At 45.5% G+C, this 16,426-nt stretch overlaps 1 protein-coding gene across 3 annotated transcripts in view; it reads left to right on the top strand.

The window, feature by feature from the left end:
- Positions 1–16,426, top strand: part of LOC147684688 (hydroxyacylglutathione hydrolase, mitochondrial) — a 699,222-nt gene that overhangs the window by 72,408 nt on the left and 610,388 nt on the right. For all 3 annotated transcript variants that reach the window (XM_086940518.1, XM_086940519.1, XM_086940520.1), the window contains exons 8-9: positions 1,925–1,997; positions 7,277–7,414. In XM_086940518.1, coding sequence (XP_086796644.1) covers positions 1,925–1,997; positions 7,277–7,414 — 211 coding nt within the window. The remainder of the gene's footprint in view (positions 1–1,924; positions 1,998–7,276; positions 7,415–16,426) is intronic.

Raw genomic sequence — 16,426 nt, 5'->3', positions numbered from 1 at the left:
ATAAACCAGACTATAGAACTCCTTGTGTTCTTCCAAAATCCAGAGTCAGTTGCGGAGCGGATGCTCCACACACTTGACGTCAACAGGGCCTTAATGTACTACATTGATAGGACCAAAGATTTTAGGAAGACTAAACAACTGTTGGTTGCCTTTTCGCCACAACACAAAGGCAACCCCATTTCCAAGGCTGGTATAGCCAGGTGGATCGTTAAGTGTATTCAGATCTGCTATCAGAAAGCCAAGTGCACTCTCACCATTCCACCGCGGTCCCACTCCACCCGGAAGTTGGGGGCCTCCATGGCTTTCCTTGGAAATATTCCTTTGGAAGACCTATGTAGAGCAGCCACATGGTCTACCACACACACATTTACAAAACACTACTGTGTTGATGTGCACTCCAAACAGCAGGCAGCTGTAGGGCAGGCTGTTCTAAAAACACTTTTCCAAACTGCTGCAGCTGGCAGAGGCGGCCACCGTTAATGGAGGGACTGCTATGTAATCTATGCACAGATATGAATTCAGCAGCCCACATGCCTCAAACCGAATATGCTACTTACCAGTATGCATCTGTTCTTGGCATGTAGGGCTGCTGACATTCATATCGCCCGCCATCCTCCTCGGCGCCTGAGCGGCTGCAGCATTCACACATACTTCTAGCATGGTCATCATTCACAGAGTTTCACTCCATCTTTGCCACAATGGCTAAAAACAATCTGAGGATGGAGTCGATGCCCATGCGCACTGTAGTCCAGGGGAGGAGCCACCTATCTCGTGATACTTCGAAGACTCTTCCAGGACAACAATGTGCGATCATCCGGACCCAACACTAGGCGGCGATCTATGCACAGATATGAATGTCAGCAGCCCTACATGCCAAGAACAGATGCATACTGGTAAGTAGCATATTCGATATAAACCGTGTCAACTACTGGAAAAACGCTCAATAAATGTGACTCTGCCTGATCGGATAAAAACACATACCTGTAGTATGTTCTGTTCAAAAGTTTGCAGAATGAAAAAATACAAGAAACCACCAAAAGTTTCCTGATGCAATATTATAAATATGCTCAAAACTTAATAATACGCTGCGTTCACGCTCTTCAAATATCACCAAACTCCTTCGAAATTAACACTCTTCCGCTTTTCCCATAGACATCTATTATGCGTCACCTCCGTGCATGATACTAAAAAACTGACTAATCCCAAAACTCACTAGTTCCCAAATACCGCCGCGAACGCCATATTGGAATGTGATAGACTTAATAATATCTCTGGGTTAACTCCACTGATTAATCATGTTGACAGTTATGCTTTAGGCTGAATTGATATACTGACCCCGTTTATGTCAAAATCGAATGCTCTGCATTAAAAATGATGTCACTACAGGTAAAACACAGTTGATTTCATTAGAGTATAGTTGGACGTTGAGATCTGCAGACCACAATTGAAAATCTGGGGCTTGCGGTACGAAGCTTGTTCTCTGCTACTTTCTTACCTTGTACCTGATCACTTGTAGTACATATCATATTGGATACAAATAATATGCTCTGCATCCCTGGGTTAATAAATGCATTGATTTTATTACTACTGGGTAAGGAGGGTATGGTAAAGGCTTCCTGACTGTAAGATGGTTGCTAGTCTTTTTAAAAGGAAACCCATCTCTGTAAGATTGCTCATATAGTGTGTTGTCAAAGTGTGTGGTAGCAATTGCTCCTGTGTTACTCTGTTTCCAGTGAAAGGATACTTTTAAAAGGTTAACTATTATTTTACAAGGATACATAGGTTTATATGAATTTGATTTGTTGTCATTAGAATACACGCTGCTATTTGAAGCCATGAAGGTTCTGCACTTTCTGATTCTGTCTTACCTTCTCAAATCTACCATGTTGGCTGCTAATAGTCACTGTTTTATGTTTTTTTAAAGGAGAGGTGGTCCGAATGTTGGAACATGAAGGAGTGTCTTTGTCTGATCTCAATCCAGCCACATTGGATACACAGTAAGAATCAGATTTCATTCTTGGATATGCCAATATGTTCCGTTCTAGATGTCTGCCCAATAGTGTCTCCTTTTAGGTCCCCCTAACAGGAAAACTGGATACATTGGTTATTTGGAATGGTGCAGAAAGTTAGGCCTAGAATTTCATTGACAGTTATCTGGACAATTGCATTGTTAAAAGATGCTTTTGTAAATTTGATGTATCTATGGTGAATTAGCTTTCTGTATAGAATACATATAGGAGATAAAGAACTGAATGTGAAATACATCATGATGTTTGAATGTGCTTTTCAGATGTAAGATAGTCAGTCCTTCATGCATTTCAATGGATACTCTTCCTTAAAAGGCAAACAATAGATACACCAAATAGCCAATAGCAAGATGTGAGAGAGTAATACTCCTCTGGAAGGAGCCAAAGCCCACTCTATGTATATTTTAAAGTATTGGTAACCATATATCTTGCGGGCAGCTGCGCTGTTTAGCCATATATAAAAATGAGATGAGTAGCTGATGAAAGATTATAGCTAAAAGGTGGCGTCTTTTTTTGCTCCTTTTTGTCCTCTCATTTACAGCTGTTGACAATAAACATAAACGCATAATCTCTCGACTGTGAAGTACATACAATGAATATGTTTTCAGACAATAGTACCAGAGTTTGAAATTTGTTGGTTTCACGATTAATCTTGGCAAAGTGAAACCCTACACCTAAACAAACAAAGCTGACATGAACAAATAGAAAATCCTATCTCCATGCATGCAAATCAACGTAAGTATTTAGAAGTAAATATAAGAGGCTAAGTAGCAAACCTTTTTTGGATGCAAGTACTCACCCCATCCGCAGATGACCATCTAGTATCTGAGCATGTAAAATGAGCTATTACTGCCTGGACAGAATAGAGAAAGTGGCCAGTAAGAAGGTATTGGAAAGGATCTGAGCATGTATAATGAGCAACTTGTACCCTGGCTGGACAAAGTGAAGAAAGTGGCCAGTAAGAAGATGGGGGAAATATCAGGCCTGTTAGGCTCCGTAATTGGTACAAGAGCACAGCTGCTTGTAAATGCTCTCAGCAAGTGACTGTGTCCTCCTGCTTCTTAACACCTTGGCTGCTAGGGAGATTTTTTTCCTGTGCTGATATTTCATGACTACCATTGTTCATGACGAGCTCAGCTCGTCATCAGCACAGCTCCACTGTGCCTCATGACGGGCTGAGCTCGTCATGAGCATCGAAGGGGTGTACAGAGGCAGGGATGCAACCAATTTGGCCACTTTGGAACTTTGAGTGCTGTGAGGTCTATGTGGAGTTGATATGCAGCCTGGTTGGTTTACATGACACAAGCAGACCAAGCGGCTGCCTTAAGATTTTGCCAGTGTGTTATACTTTGGAATACTTTGCTTGGCAACAAAGGTTTCAAAAGAACTGAAGTGCAGCTTGAGAAGCTGGTTGGGCCCTCGGTCACTGAGCAATAATCATATCCCAGAGTGTGACCGATGCAGACTGGGGAGTTGACATACCCATGTTATGTATATGCCCTGTTTAACTTGGCATGGGTTGCGATTTCACCATCAGGGTTCTGTAGCAGGCTCTTTGGTTCTCTCCTAAGCATCACGCAGAATGTTTTACAGAGACGACCATGGAGAAAGGAAATCAGAGGCTACCCAAAGTGACATTTGATTCCAAGGAATCCACAACATCTACGGACAAGGAATTGGAGCAGTAACTTGCGGTAGTGGTTGGGCCGAGGGAGCTAGACAGCAATATAAGCGTGAATGCTCTGACCTTAGAGAGTTTGCATACAGGTGATGAAAAAAAAAACACACTTTCCCTGCAAATGAATTAAGTGAAAGAAAGGCTGGATAAGCAATCAAACTTCATCATATTTTTAGGTTTCGGCTACCGTCGCACTGCGTAAGCAGTGGGCAAAGCCGAAATCTTATGAGTGTAGTAGGGGGGCCTGAACACGCCCCTCTTCTCCATTGGCTGGCCTCGTAGGAGAGGAGCGTCGGAGGAGAGGAGCGTCACTCAGTTCAGGGCCCGCCTTGACGCGATTCGGGGGAGTTTCTGGGTCTTTTTTTTAAGTCCCGCCCCCTCCTCTTGCCATTGGCTGGAATTTTACCTTCCAGCCAATTGGAAGGGGAGAGCACGCCCCCGAATCCCTACAGGATGCTGTGCTTTCCGAGCAGGGTCTACCGAAGCATTGAGGTAAGCCTCTGCCCCCCTGTTTGTGCCGTTGTTTCTTGTTTTTCATCAGACATTAACCGCGAGGACGAGAGGGGAAAGAAGCAAGTTTGGAAAGCCATTGCAGAAGGGAGAAAGCAGGAACTTGCACAAGATATAGGGGCGGGGTGTCTCATGGAAAAAGACTAACGCAGGATATGTATTGAATTCTGTGCGCTGACGTTTACCACTCGCAGCAGGTATTTGAGCAGAACTTTTATCACCTGCACTCATTCTATTACAAATTAAGCACTGCGGTCTTTTCGAAATACACGTCTGTAACATATACGCTGGAGCGTATTTAAACACTCCTCCGTAGGTACGCTACTCTGCATTAAGTTTCACGATCCTCTTCATTAAACACTGATCACGTGATGACTCCGCTCCAATCCCACCGCCCGGTGTCGGCTCCACCATTCACCCGTAGGTGCCCGCGGCACCTCGGCCAGGCTCCCCGCCACCAATTACCGTTTTCTTCTTCCTCCGGTTCTGCAGGCGGCTCACCACCAGGTCGGTGTAGAGGACGGGCTTGAGGGTCCTGGAGCGCTGGGGCCACCCGTAGCAATGTCTCCATGCCTCGGTAATTCCAGCCGTAGCGCACCGAGCACATGGAGAGGGAGCGCAGGCGCCCGGCCCCGCTGCTGTTGATGCAGTTCACCCCGATCATCTTCTCTCGCTGGCAGAGAGCTCTGCTGGTGCCCCTGTCCTCTCCCGGGGGGTGGCTTCCCTATCTACAGCTGGCAGGTAGAGGAGGTGACGCTGCCAGGGCAGTGAGCCAGGCGCCCACCAACTTCCCAAGTCCGCGCTCCCAGGGGCCACGTGCTCCCGCCCTGGTCACCGCTGACAGGACCCCGGAGCCACGCGCATGACTGGGAGCCTCGCGCGCCCTGACAGGATCCTTTGCTGCGGATCAGGGCCAGCTGCGACCTCGCCACGGAGTGAGTCAGGCTCACTGCGACGACGGGGCTGGCAGGAGGATCCCAACTACCCTCGGCTTCTGCCAGCCAATGGCGAGCACATGCACCGAGAGGCACTTGGTATTCAGAGCAGCGAGGGGGCCGTGTGGGAGCGAGGGAACGACACGCGCGGTAATGCAGCAAAAAGAGAGCACGGGTGAGGGAGTGGGATACGAGAGGAGGGACACATATCCGAGGGGGTTGTAAGATGAGGGGAGGGTTATGAGAGGAGTGGGTTACAGGAGGGAGATACGCGAGGTGAGGTACACGCACACACAGGTGTATGAGTTTGTAAAATACATTTGTATTTACGTAGCGCCAATGCCAATATATGTGCCCCAATAAAACATGTTTCTGCATTAAGTGTATCATTAAACGAAGTCACACAATTTATTACCGCGCAACCAATATAAATACATTTAATTTCAATTGTTGTGGGAGAGGATCATATGACCCACTCAAGGCTTTGGCTGGTGTCCAACATGTCCGACGGACCCGCGGAGGTGGATGGTTGAGATGGCAGCCATGACCTGGAGGAACATGCCTCCTCCTCAGAGTCCGGAGAGTCATCGTCCTTCCGCGGCTTTGGGGACATAGTACGGGTGTAGGAGGTGGAACCTCTACGGGAAGAGCCTGAGGGGATTGGGAGCCCTCCAAGGCCATAAAGGCCTTCTTCACCCTCGCGAAAGCCGAAGGGTCAACCCACTCAGTACAAGGCTTCTTAGGGGGAGGGGGAGGAGGGGACGTGCCCAGGCCAGAGGCCGGAGCAGGCATAGGGATAAGAGCGGCGAGCTTAGCATACGCCTCATCCCACCGCACCGAGAGCCGTTGCTCAAGGGGTACCATTGCTTGGTCTTCCGCCCGATAGATCAAGTCGTCGACCGCTTGATAAGTCATCGTCCAAGGGGACGTAATTCAGAGGATCCTCCTCTGTATACTGGTCCGACTCCCTCTGCATATTGAGATAAATTAGGCTCGAAAGGGCAGAGAGGTCTGCCAAAGAGACCGGAATTGACCCCCAAAGGGCACTCTATGGTCTGGGTAGGTCCCAGCGATATGGGTGGCCAAAGGCACACAATTAACGGGACTAGCCTTTGGAAACGCTGCAGCCCTCAGATTTCAGGGGCGCCACCTGGCGAAGCGTTCCCACGCCGGACACCGGCACAATTACGACCCCGAAGGGTGTTCAAAGTCTCAGTACAACCCAAAGAGGGCGTCAAGGAAGCAAGGGGAAACCTAAATTGCGACCCCGAAGGGTGTCAGAGCTGGGTGGCCGGGTACAGGCTACACGCTGGTGGAAATACCGCGCCAGAACGCTCCAGAAAGCGTCTGACAGCGGTCCCGCAGCAACCGAGACACTGACCCCTAGCGGTGAGATAACCGCACTGCACACTACTGGGCACCAGAATCGCGTGAGGAGCGCCGAAGCGTCCCGCGATCGAAAAGGGAATCTGTGAGGGAAAAACAAAACAAGCGCCTGACCCTAGGGGCAAACGCTCAAGCCACAGAACCCACAAACCCAGGAGAGAAGAAAAAAACAACTTAACTTGCTGCTGAGCAGCGAAGGAAGAGGAAACGACAGCAGAGCATGATGGGAGCTGCCGGTGCATGGACACTGTGATAGGACTCATGTTCGATTTTGGGTTTTTCCCGAATGTTCATGGGAAAAGTAGTTTGTTTATATATTTTTTCTTGCTGCTGTGGAAAATAAAGCGACAGAAAGAATGGCATAATCCGAAGCCTCCGGTCCTGCCATAGAATTAATTAATGTCATGGGGTATGGTACAGGGCCTACTTCCAAGTCAGGCCAGGTGTCAAACTCCCACCCAGGTAAAACTCTGATTTAAGTGACATTATAGTTAGGTGTGTTTATAATAAGATAAGTAGTATTTAAAAACTACTGAAATTATTTAGTTGTAGTTTACCTAGCTTAGTATATCTGCCCCTTCCATACACCGTTTATGACCTCACATATTAAATCACTCATAACATGTTAAATTACATTATTGATGATTTATCAATATTGAGTGAAGTGGCAGGAGGCAAACAGTTTACTTTCACTTTTTTCTCAAAAATAATCAATTTTTATGTCCTTTCCTGGGCTGTAGGTTCAGCAACATGTTTGAAGAAGAGCTTTTAAGCCACTCTGGTGGAGGTTCCGGTGGATATTTAGAGCACATCTATAAGAATTCTGCCAGAGAGTTGTTTGGGATCGAAGTTGCAGAAGTCACATACACACCTTTAAAGTAAGACCAGTGAACTATAGCTACTCTTTTTTTTTATTTATGACGATTCTTTAAATTGGTTCTTGAGCTTGTAACTAATCCTGTTCATTTCTACAAGGCTCCATCACAGTGCTGAAAATGTACATGAAACCAACCTCTCATCACAGAATAGCCACCTGGATTCCTGATCTCTCTAGAAGAGTTCTTCTCCCATGCCTTTCCACACAACTTCATCCTGCAGCTCCCCACTCACCTTGCTGCCTGACCCTCGTGTTAAGCTGCACCGGACTTCCCTTGTAAGCCACACCACAGTGCCTCTTTAGCTCTTCACCAAAATAAAACCTCCTGCTCTTGATGTTCTATACCCACACATCATCTTCTGTCCCTTCTTCTTACACTACCCTCTGTAAAGCTTCCAATGTGTACAGCATGCTATTGATTGATAGAGTGGTATGTGCTCTGCAAATCACTGTGACCAATGCATTATATTTGTGTTTCTCCTTTATCACAATACATTGCCCCTGGGAGCACTGTTTAACATATTTTAGAAAATAAACAGGCAGGTCACGATACTTCCACCATCAGTCTTACGCAACTGACTCCTAAAACGATGAGACCATTAAAGGGGTGTAACTAGTCACACACACCTAATTCAGCCTGATTTACCCTACTGCTTCCTAAAACTTTTCCTTTCTCCTTTTTGTTGCCCCTTACAGCCAACCTGCTATTGAAGCTTTCAAAAATCACAGTAGATTAATATCAAAATATCACAATTCCTTAAAAAAGGCAAACATTGCCAGCATCCGTTTGGGCCTTATAACCAGCATTGCATGCAATTAGATGAGAATGTGGGTTTCAAACTTGTCTAAATGTTGATGTAACATTTATTTAGTGACGAAAGAAATGTATAAAAGCGTGACAAATTTTTTATTTAACATGATTTGTTTTAAGGGGTTAAGCCGTTTCTAAACGGCATAAGGGAGGATTGGGTGCATAGATTAACCTTCAAATCATTCTAGTTTGTGAGGACAGCCACAAAAAAGACTGAAATGAGAAGGGCTTGTTTTTGTATGTCATTAAGGGCCATATGTATCAAGCCTTTTGCGATTCGTTAAAGCGAATCGCAAACAGCCTTTTTACCGATTTTGGAATGTAACAATTGGCAAAATAAGGAATCGGAAAAAATTGCGATTCCTTATTTTGCTTAAGCATTTAAGGAATCACAATTTTGTGAGGATTTGTGAGGGTGGCATATGACGCACATAAATGCCCATTGGGCATTAAGGAAGATTAAGGAATCGCTAATAAAAAGCGAATTTCTTCATACATACCATTTTGCGATTCCTAAATAGCGATTCCTTAAAAATCGCTATTTAGGAATCGCAAAACGGAACTATGATACATATGGCCCTAAGTTCTGAATGTTATAGTTGCAGATACTTCTGGAACTTCCAGAGTTCTTTGACTTTCCTACTTGTAGCAGTCCTTGCCAGAAACGTTGGATCTCTGGATTATTTATTTATATTTAGCAATTCAGAGTTGCAAGTGTCAGGTGATGCTGTACTATGTTAGCAGTCCTGTTTCAGGGCCTCAACAAAAGTAATACACTGGTCCTTAAATGATTTCTTACAAAGTGGTATTGTTATTTTTTCAGCATTATATCTTTCATAGATTCATATGCTTGAGGTATCCCCTGGCTTCACGCTTGCATTTCAATACAGCAAATGCCATTAAAAATAATGGAAGAACATATGAGACACAAGTAGCTCATCCACCTTATTTTATGATCTGATGTCTAACCGATCAGGTGAGGAGACCAGGGTTCCAACCTCCCTCAGAGGCTCCAACTGTCAGAATTTCTGTGTGGTAGCAAGCAACAATGAATCCTAAGCTCCACTCGTTTTTTACTCACAATGTCCTTTTGAACAACTTTGTCTGGAAAGACCTCTATCTCATTTCTAATGCAGCATAAAGGCAATGTCTGAGCCTCTGTACTCAAAGGGTGAGGTTAAAGTGTTTAATTTTGATGGACCCAGGGCTGAAGCTTCGCTTCCCAGAAGAATCGTCAAACCATGAGAGGTGTGTGGGGGGAATCTTTTTTTGAAGACCCACTCTGTAAATTTTACCTCCGCAAGCCTGGAAATACACCTGGCGGTTGTGGCATCTGTCTGTCATTCAGCAATAAACCCATAAAAGACGCAGGGTTGGCTGCTGCAATTTCTAGATGCTGAGTCTCCTGGAAAGTCCTTAAAGAAGAGCGCTATAAAAGGAAAGAAGCACAAATTCAAGAAGGCCTTCTCAAAAGATACTCTCATGGGTGCTTCTATTGAGCCTTGTGCAAGTTCCAAGAAGATCCTCTGTGCCTGCTTTGAAGGTACTGATCTCTGGTCTTTGTGAGATTTAAACAGCAGAATCCAGAGTCAAGCCACATTCAAAAAATCATCACCACTATCTGCGTCTCCATCAGCAAGAGTAAGACATATGCCATAAAACCTACAGTCGATAATTGAACCAGTGAGTGTTATTCCATAATATTGACAACTGTTGATAAAGACCGCGTTAATGACTACCATCCCATCAGTGAGAGCTGCCCTACAATCAGTACTGAAGATCTAGGCATTGATGAGTAAGAACCCATTGATGTGTAAGACCGTTATCTTCAAAGAGTAAGGTACCGTCTTCTATGAAGACCCTGTCATTGAAGCCCCTACACCTCCCACCTGGAAGTTCAGAGGCAATCTGTGTCTTGAGACTACTGCATCAACTCTAACACCATTAACAAATTCATTATCTACTTCACATGTATGTATTAAGAGAGCCACTTTAGTGATTTTTGGCACCCTATGATGACCCTCCACCACCACCATTTTAACTGACTTTAGTGTGTTATTTTACCCTGCATATGCCTGCTTCTCGTCTGTCCTGTAATCTAGCTTTCAATTGGAGCTGTTGTGGAGTTGAACAGTCTTGCCAAGAGCGGAGCGCGTGGGATGTGCATTTGAAGGTGTGCAGTTGTGCAGGAATGTGTATTGTATTGTGCATTGGTGAGAATTATGAGTTCTTACTATTGCCTTCGACATGGTTTAATGTCATTCTGTTTTCTGACTTTACCTTGCTTCATGGCAGTGCTTGGGTTTGACATGCTTTCATGTCATCTTGCTTTTCAATTACATCTTGCTTTGGGCCTTTCTGTGTGCATGGCCTAACTAACTCCATTTTCACGACTGAAGCTATTTTCTATGCGTGCACGTAGCTGCAAAGTGGGGAGGACATGTTTTGCTCTTCCCCCTGTTTTTCACACTTTACTGACTAGAGAAAACCGGTTCTTATCATAGGAATGTACATGGTCCGTCTTGAAGCCATAGTAAAGGCCTGATCAACCGATGCCGTGGCCTTGGAGCAGACTGGTACGGGCTCTCATGAGAACGAGGGGGCGAGGCTTGCTAGAAGCTTCATTATGTTTGGATTTGTATTAAAAGGGGGAGCCTCCACTGGTCTGGCGGAAGTTTGGGAGTTTGGATTCCGAGCGAGGGTAGACGTGTCTATCTTGGATTGGACCCTAATTGCTGAGCTCTGATCTGTTTGAAGACTTCCCCCGGCCAGAAGTGGGCAGTGTTTGCATCAGGTGATATATTGAGTTTTGTGGTTATTGTCATTGTGATGTGAGCCAGTGGCTGTGATGCGTGTGTGTGTGTGTGTGTGTGTGTGTGTGTATATATATATATATATATATATATATATATATATATATATATAACCTACTGGCGATAACCAGTAGGTATATATAGTTAGGATTAGCTACCATAGGAAATCCGCAACATTCTATTGGGAATAACTTTGGCGCCGGTTGAGGAATTTGCGTGTAATTTTCCAGAATTTTGCCCAGCTCCGCTCCGCTCCTTCCCTGAAAGTTTCGGGGGGATTCGTGAAGTGGGGGCTGAGTAAAAAGGGGGGTTCCCAAAACGTGTTTTCCCCATGTTAATTTCCATAGGACGGTCTGACAAGTCTACAGCCCGAACCGCTGAACGGAATAACGCCAAACTTTGCAAAATTGTAGGGACTGGTACGCAGATGTGCCTTTGCTATGTTTCGTGAAAATTGTTCCAGTGGTTTTTATGAAAATGAACTTCAAAAACACATATATCTGGGCGGAGCCTAACCAAACATCTGATCTGATTGGCTGTCAGCACTTCATCCAAGAAGTGTTGGCAGCCATCTTGGGACCAATATACATGATAGCACCTCATTAAAAAGCATTGTTGTTAATAGAGGGTTTTAGGACTTTAGTTACATTATAAATCATTTGTTGATGGTACTATACTAATTTTAGGAATTGTGGTGTGTTCTAAGGTGATTTTACCATGTGAAAAAGCCTTCTGCTGTGATATCATGAATCATGTTTGAAAGAAAACTATTATCTCATGCTTTGCCCACAGTGGTTTGGAAGGGGATCTATAAGCTAAACTGAAAGCATATTTTCTGTAAATTCACATTATCTTTCTCAGTCATGTGAGAATGAAGTCGGACATTCTCAGTAAAACATGCACATCCAACAACGACAGAGACTGTCAGTTAATTCCTTTGTGTTCTACTGCAGCCATTAGGGCACATTTTGAGTGACTTCTCAAATCCTCTTCTATTTCATTAACAAATTCTGACATGCAGTCTCCCAAGATGGCCACCAGAGACAAAAGCCCAAATGTAGCCCAAATATCACCCAGATGTAGCCCAAGTATAGCCCAATGACAGAATGTCCCATAGTGTTCTAAAGAACAACTAGAGCGCTAACAGTCCTACTTATTACAAAGGTATAGCACACCTGAAGCCATCTTGATTGGAATAAAGTGGTAACTCTTAAAACATTTAATTTAAAAAGGAACAAAATGAGGGGATATATTTTGCCATAGAAAGTATTATTAGTGCTGCAGAAAGAAACATTAGGGCACATTTTGAGTGACTTCTCAAATCCTCTTCAATTTCATTAAAAAATTCTGACATGCAGAATGAAACATGCACTTTGAATACCAGCAGCAGACTTCCCTGGTGAGCAGTAGCTTTACTACAGTGATCTAATGAGCAACTAAAGTGCTAACATTCAGAATTTATGGCAAATTTGTGACACATCTGAATGCCTTCTTGATGGAACCAAAGTAAACAAGCATTGAAAGTGCAATAGATCTCACCCCCGTTTAAGTTAAAGCCATTCTGTTTGTAATGAGGTGGCTTTTTAGCTTTGCGCTTTTTTTTTTTTTTTTTTTTTTTTTGGAAAACCTTTATTCATAAAAGAAGGAGGTACATGCGCAAGCCCACAACCATCGTGGCCGGCCGCAAAAACAGTCAATGAAACAGGAGAAACTAGAGCAAGTCAGTAAACAGGATATAACGAAATATATAAGGAGTGGTTGTGGGACTCGCAAACCGGATATGAGGTTTTCATTTTAAAAGTTTAGAAGAGAAGTAGAGGCTGCAACAACAAGGACATCACACCTCAAAGGATAGAAGCACCAAGGAGACGAAAGGGATTATACCCCAAGTACTATCGGAGATAGGCAATGGCAAAAGCATCTATGCAATCTGGGCAGCCACGGCGACGATATTGGACAATAAACCATAATACAATAATCCACATTTCTAAAATCACCCCGAAGAACCTACCCCCCAAGAATAGAAAAACAGAGGCTCATCAAAAAGCCGGAAAAAAGAAAGAAGGGTGCGAGGCCAAGAGACAGCCAACCCTACTAAAGAGGAAAGAACCCTCCCAAAGACGGAAAAGAGCGATAGGGACCATAGAACAAAACAAACTAAAATAATAAACCCCCCCCCACACCCGCCACCCTGCACCCCTGTAATGGCTACGGCCTAACCCACTAACAGCGTGCCTGTCGCCCCGAAACTGCCCCACAGAAGGGAAAATATAAGAAGAAGCGGAGGAGAAGAAAAAACAATCAAGCCCCCGGACACCTGGCACCCCCCACCAGCGGCGACCCCCCCATAACACAATCATCATCAAGCAATACTAAACAGTCAACAACATTACGGGGAGGATAGTCACCATAAACCCCCCCCCCCCCCCCCTCCCTCTACCCCGAGCCTGGTGAGAGATTTGGTGCAGTCCCGGCAAAACTAAACGGAGCAACCCCAGGGAAACAGAAGTCAACCCTGCAAGTCTCACGAGGAGATCCATTACCAAAGGCATAGCAGTTGCAAACAAAGGGAGCGTCTCAGATGGTCCGAAGCAGTGGCAAGGGGACGGATAAACCTCAAAGTCAAAGTCAGCCCTGACCAGTGCGAATCCGTGCCGGAGCACATCCCGACCAAGCCACATCCGACCAGAGGCAGCCAAAGCGCCCGTGGCCGATCAGGGCGTTAAAGATGGAACAAAGTCCGGTCACAAAATGGCGGCATCCCTCATGCAGATGGGCCGAGACAAAGGAAAATGGCGAGCCCCGTAGAGGGGACCCTGAGACTCGACAAGGAAGTGCAGGACAGCCAGCGACGATACACCATCGGATAGGAGATGTAGAGGGAAGACCGTGTACTGTAGAGGATGAGGGAAAAGTGAGGCCGACTCTCAGAGAAACAAAGTCGGGCTGCCGCACGGGCTCCTCGAGATGGCGGGTCAATTCACTCGACTGGGCCGCAGATTTCTGTGCAGGCGCTGTAGCGTCTGTGGCCGGTCGCGAGCAAATATCCAGTTTCGCCGCCAGGGAGACACATGTGTCGGTAAGTTGCGAGCAGAGCGCCCCAATCGCCGCCATTACGGATCTCAGTGAATGTGTGCCATCCACCCCCTCCATCCCGGGGTCCAGAGGACGGAGGGGGACACAATCTCCAGCCCACATCGCCGGGCTCCGGGTACACATTTGGCGATAGTAACAACACGGGCGCCCCAGACCAGCAAACTCAGCACACACACCGGCCGTGGGTGCAGCCCGTCAGCCCCCGGGGCGGGAAACGAGGGTCAGGCACACAACCCACAGTCACGGTGCAGGAGGATCACAGCACAGCACAGCGTCTCTACTCCGGCATCATCCATCAACGAGGACAAGGGACTCAAAGGTGGAAAAAATATTTAGGCCTGGAAGACCTGCTACAATCGCGGTCCCATAGCCGATGTTGATCAGGTCCCTCTCGGGTAGTTCAAAAATCGAGGTCCCGGCGGCAGCCCGGGAATAGGCCAAAAATGGAACACGACATAACTTCGTCGCTGAAGTGGACAGAAAATCCGGGAAAACACCGTTGGCATCAGGCAACCTTCATACATCCAGGCCCAGGGCGTGGGTAGAGGATAGAAAACAGGATTGACGGGCCGCCGGTGGAGGTCGGCGGAGCCGGGAGCTTATGCGGCCATCTTGGTTCACGGCATAGCTCCTCCTCCAGCTTTGCTTTTATTAGTGTTTTTTTTAAACTTTCATGTAAATAACATGCATATGTATGCATATATACATATGTATGCATGCATTTATATTTGTATTTATATAGATATACAGATTATATATGTGTATATATATATATATATATATATATATATATATATACACATACATATTTATAAATATATGTGTATATGTGTGCGTGTAGAGAGGTAGAGACTAGTAGAGAGAAGTAGAGAGTGAGTAATAGAGAGTAGAGAGTGAGTAATAGAGAGTGAGTAGTAGAGAGTAGTAGAGTGAATAGTAGAGAGTGAATAGTAGAGAGTGAGTAGTAGAGAGTGAGTAGTAGAGAGTGAGTAGTAGAGAGTGAGTAGTAGAGAGTGAGTAGTAGAGAGTGAGTAGTAGAGAGTGAGTAGTAGAGAGTGAGTAGTAGTAGAGAGAGAGTAGTAGAGAGAGAGTAGTGGAGAATATTCCAAAGTTTGGCACAGCACCACTTGCACAATAAGTCCAATCAAATCATATCACTTAGAGTCCTTATTGAAGCGCTGAATCTTGGTGTATATTCAAATGCTTTTCTTTTCCTTAAGTTTATGTACCACAGCCAGCCGAAACGTTTCGTTCTGTACAACAGAACTTCTTCAGGGCGTTCTTATTTCCTTCAAGTTATGTTGGTATCCTGTTGTCATATAACTAGATATTTCTTCCAAATGTTAGACGAGACGCAAGTACATTCTTATTCAAAGTGACTAGGTATCAATTTTACCCACACAATTTGGGCAGACTTGAGTAATTTATAGCATCCTCAAAGTCAGTCTTTCAAAAATTCCAAAGTATAGGACATGATAATCCAAATCCAAATGTTTCTCAAGAAAAGTCATTTTCAATCGTTCGGAATATCGGTGTTTGGGCAGATATGACCCAGGGACCCCCAGTATGCAAGGGGAATTAGTTCTCCCTCTGCAAACGCGCCAGTGGCCTGCGTTGCAGAGAGGTGTAAAAAGGGGCATAGCCTCATTACACCTCTGTGCAATACAGCCCCCTGGCGCATACTGGAGGTTCCAGGTGGGCTAGTTGACCCCCAGGGACCCCTAGTATGCAAGGGGAATTAGTTCCCCCTCTTCAAACATGCACGGGGGCTGCATTGCAGAGAGTTGTAAAAAAGGGTGTGGCCTTATTACACCGCTCTGCAATGCAGCCCCCTGGCGCATACTGGAGGCTCCTGGTGGGCTAGTTGGCCCCCAGGGACCCCCAGTATGCAAGGGGAATTAGTTCCCGCTCAGCAAACGCGGCAGGGGGCTGCGTTGCAGAGAGGTGTAACAAGGGGCATAGCCTCATTACACCTCTTCAATGCAGCCCCTGGCGCATACTGGAGGTTCCAGGTGGGCTAGTTGGCCCCCAGTATGCAAGGGGAATTAGTTCCCCCTCTTCAAACATGCACGGGGGCTGCGTTACAGAGAGGTGTAAAAAGGGGCGTGGCTTCATTACACCTCTCTGCAATGCAGTCACCTGGCGCATACTGGAGATTCCTGGTGGGCTTTCAGGTCTTATATAGTTAGGAATTAGCATTAAAAAAATCTTTGAAATTCACGGAAAAAAACATAGGTTTCAGGCCTTATATAGTTAGGAATTAGCATTTACAAAACCTTTGAAATTCACTCAA

Source organism: Lissotriton vulgaris, chromosome 10 (genome assembly GCF_964263255.1).
Source record: "Lissotriton vulgaris chromosome 10, aLisVul1.2, whole genome shotgun sequence".
NCBI lineage: Eukaryota > Metazoa > Chordata > Amphibia > Caudata > Salamandridae > Lissotriton > Lissotriton vulgaris.
This window is presented reverse-complemented; position numbering and strand designations above follow the sequence as displayed.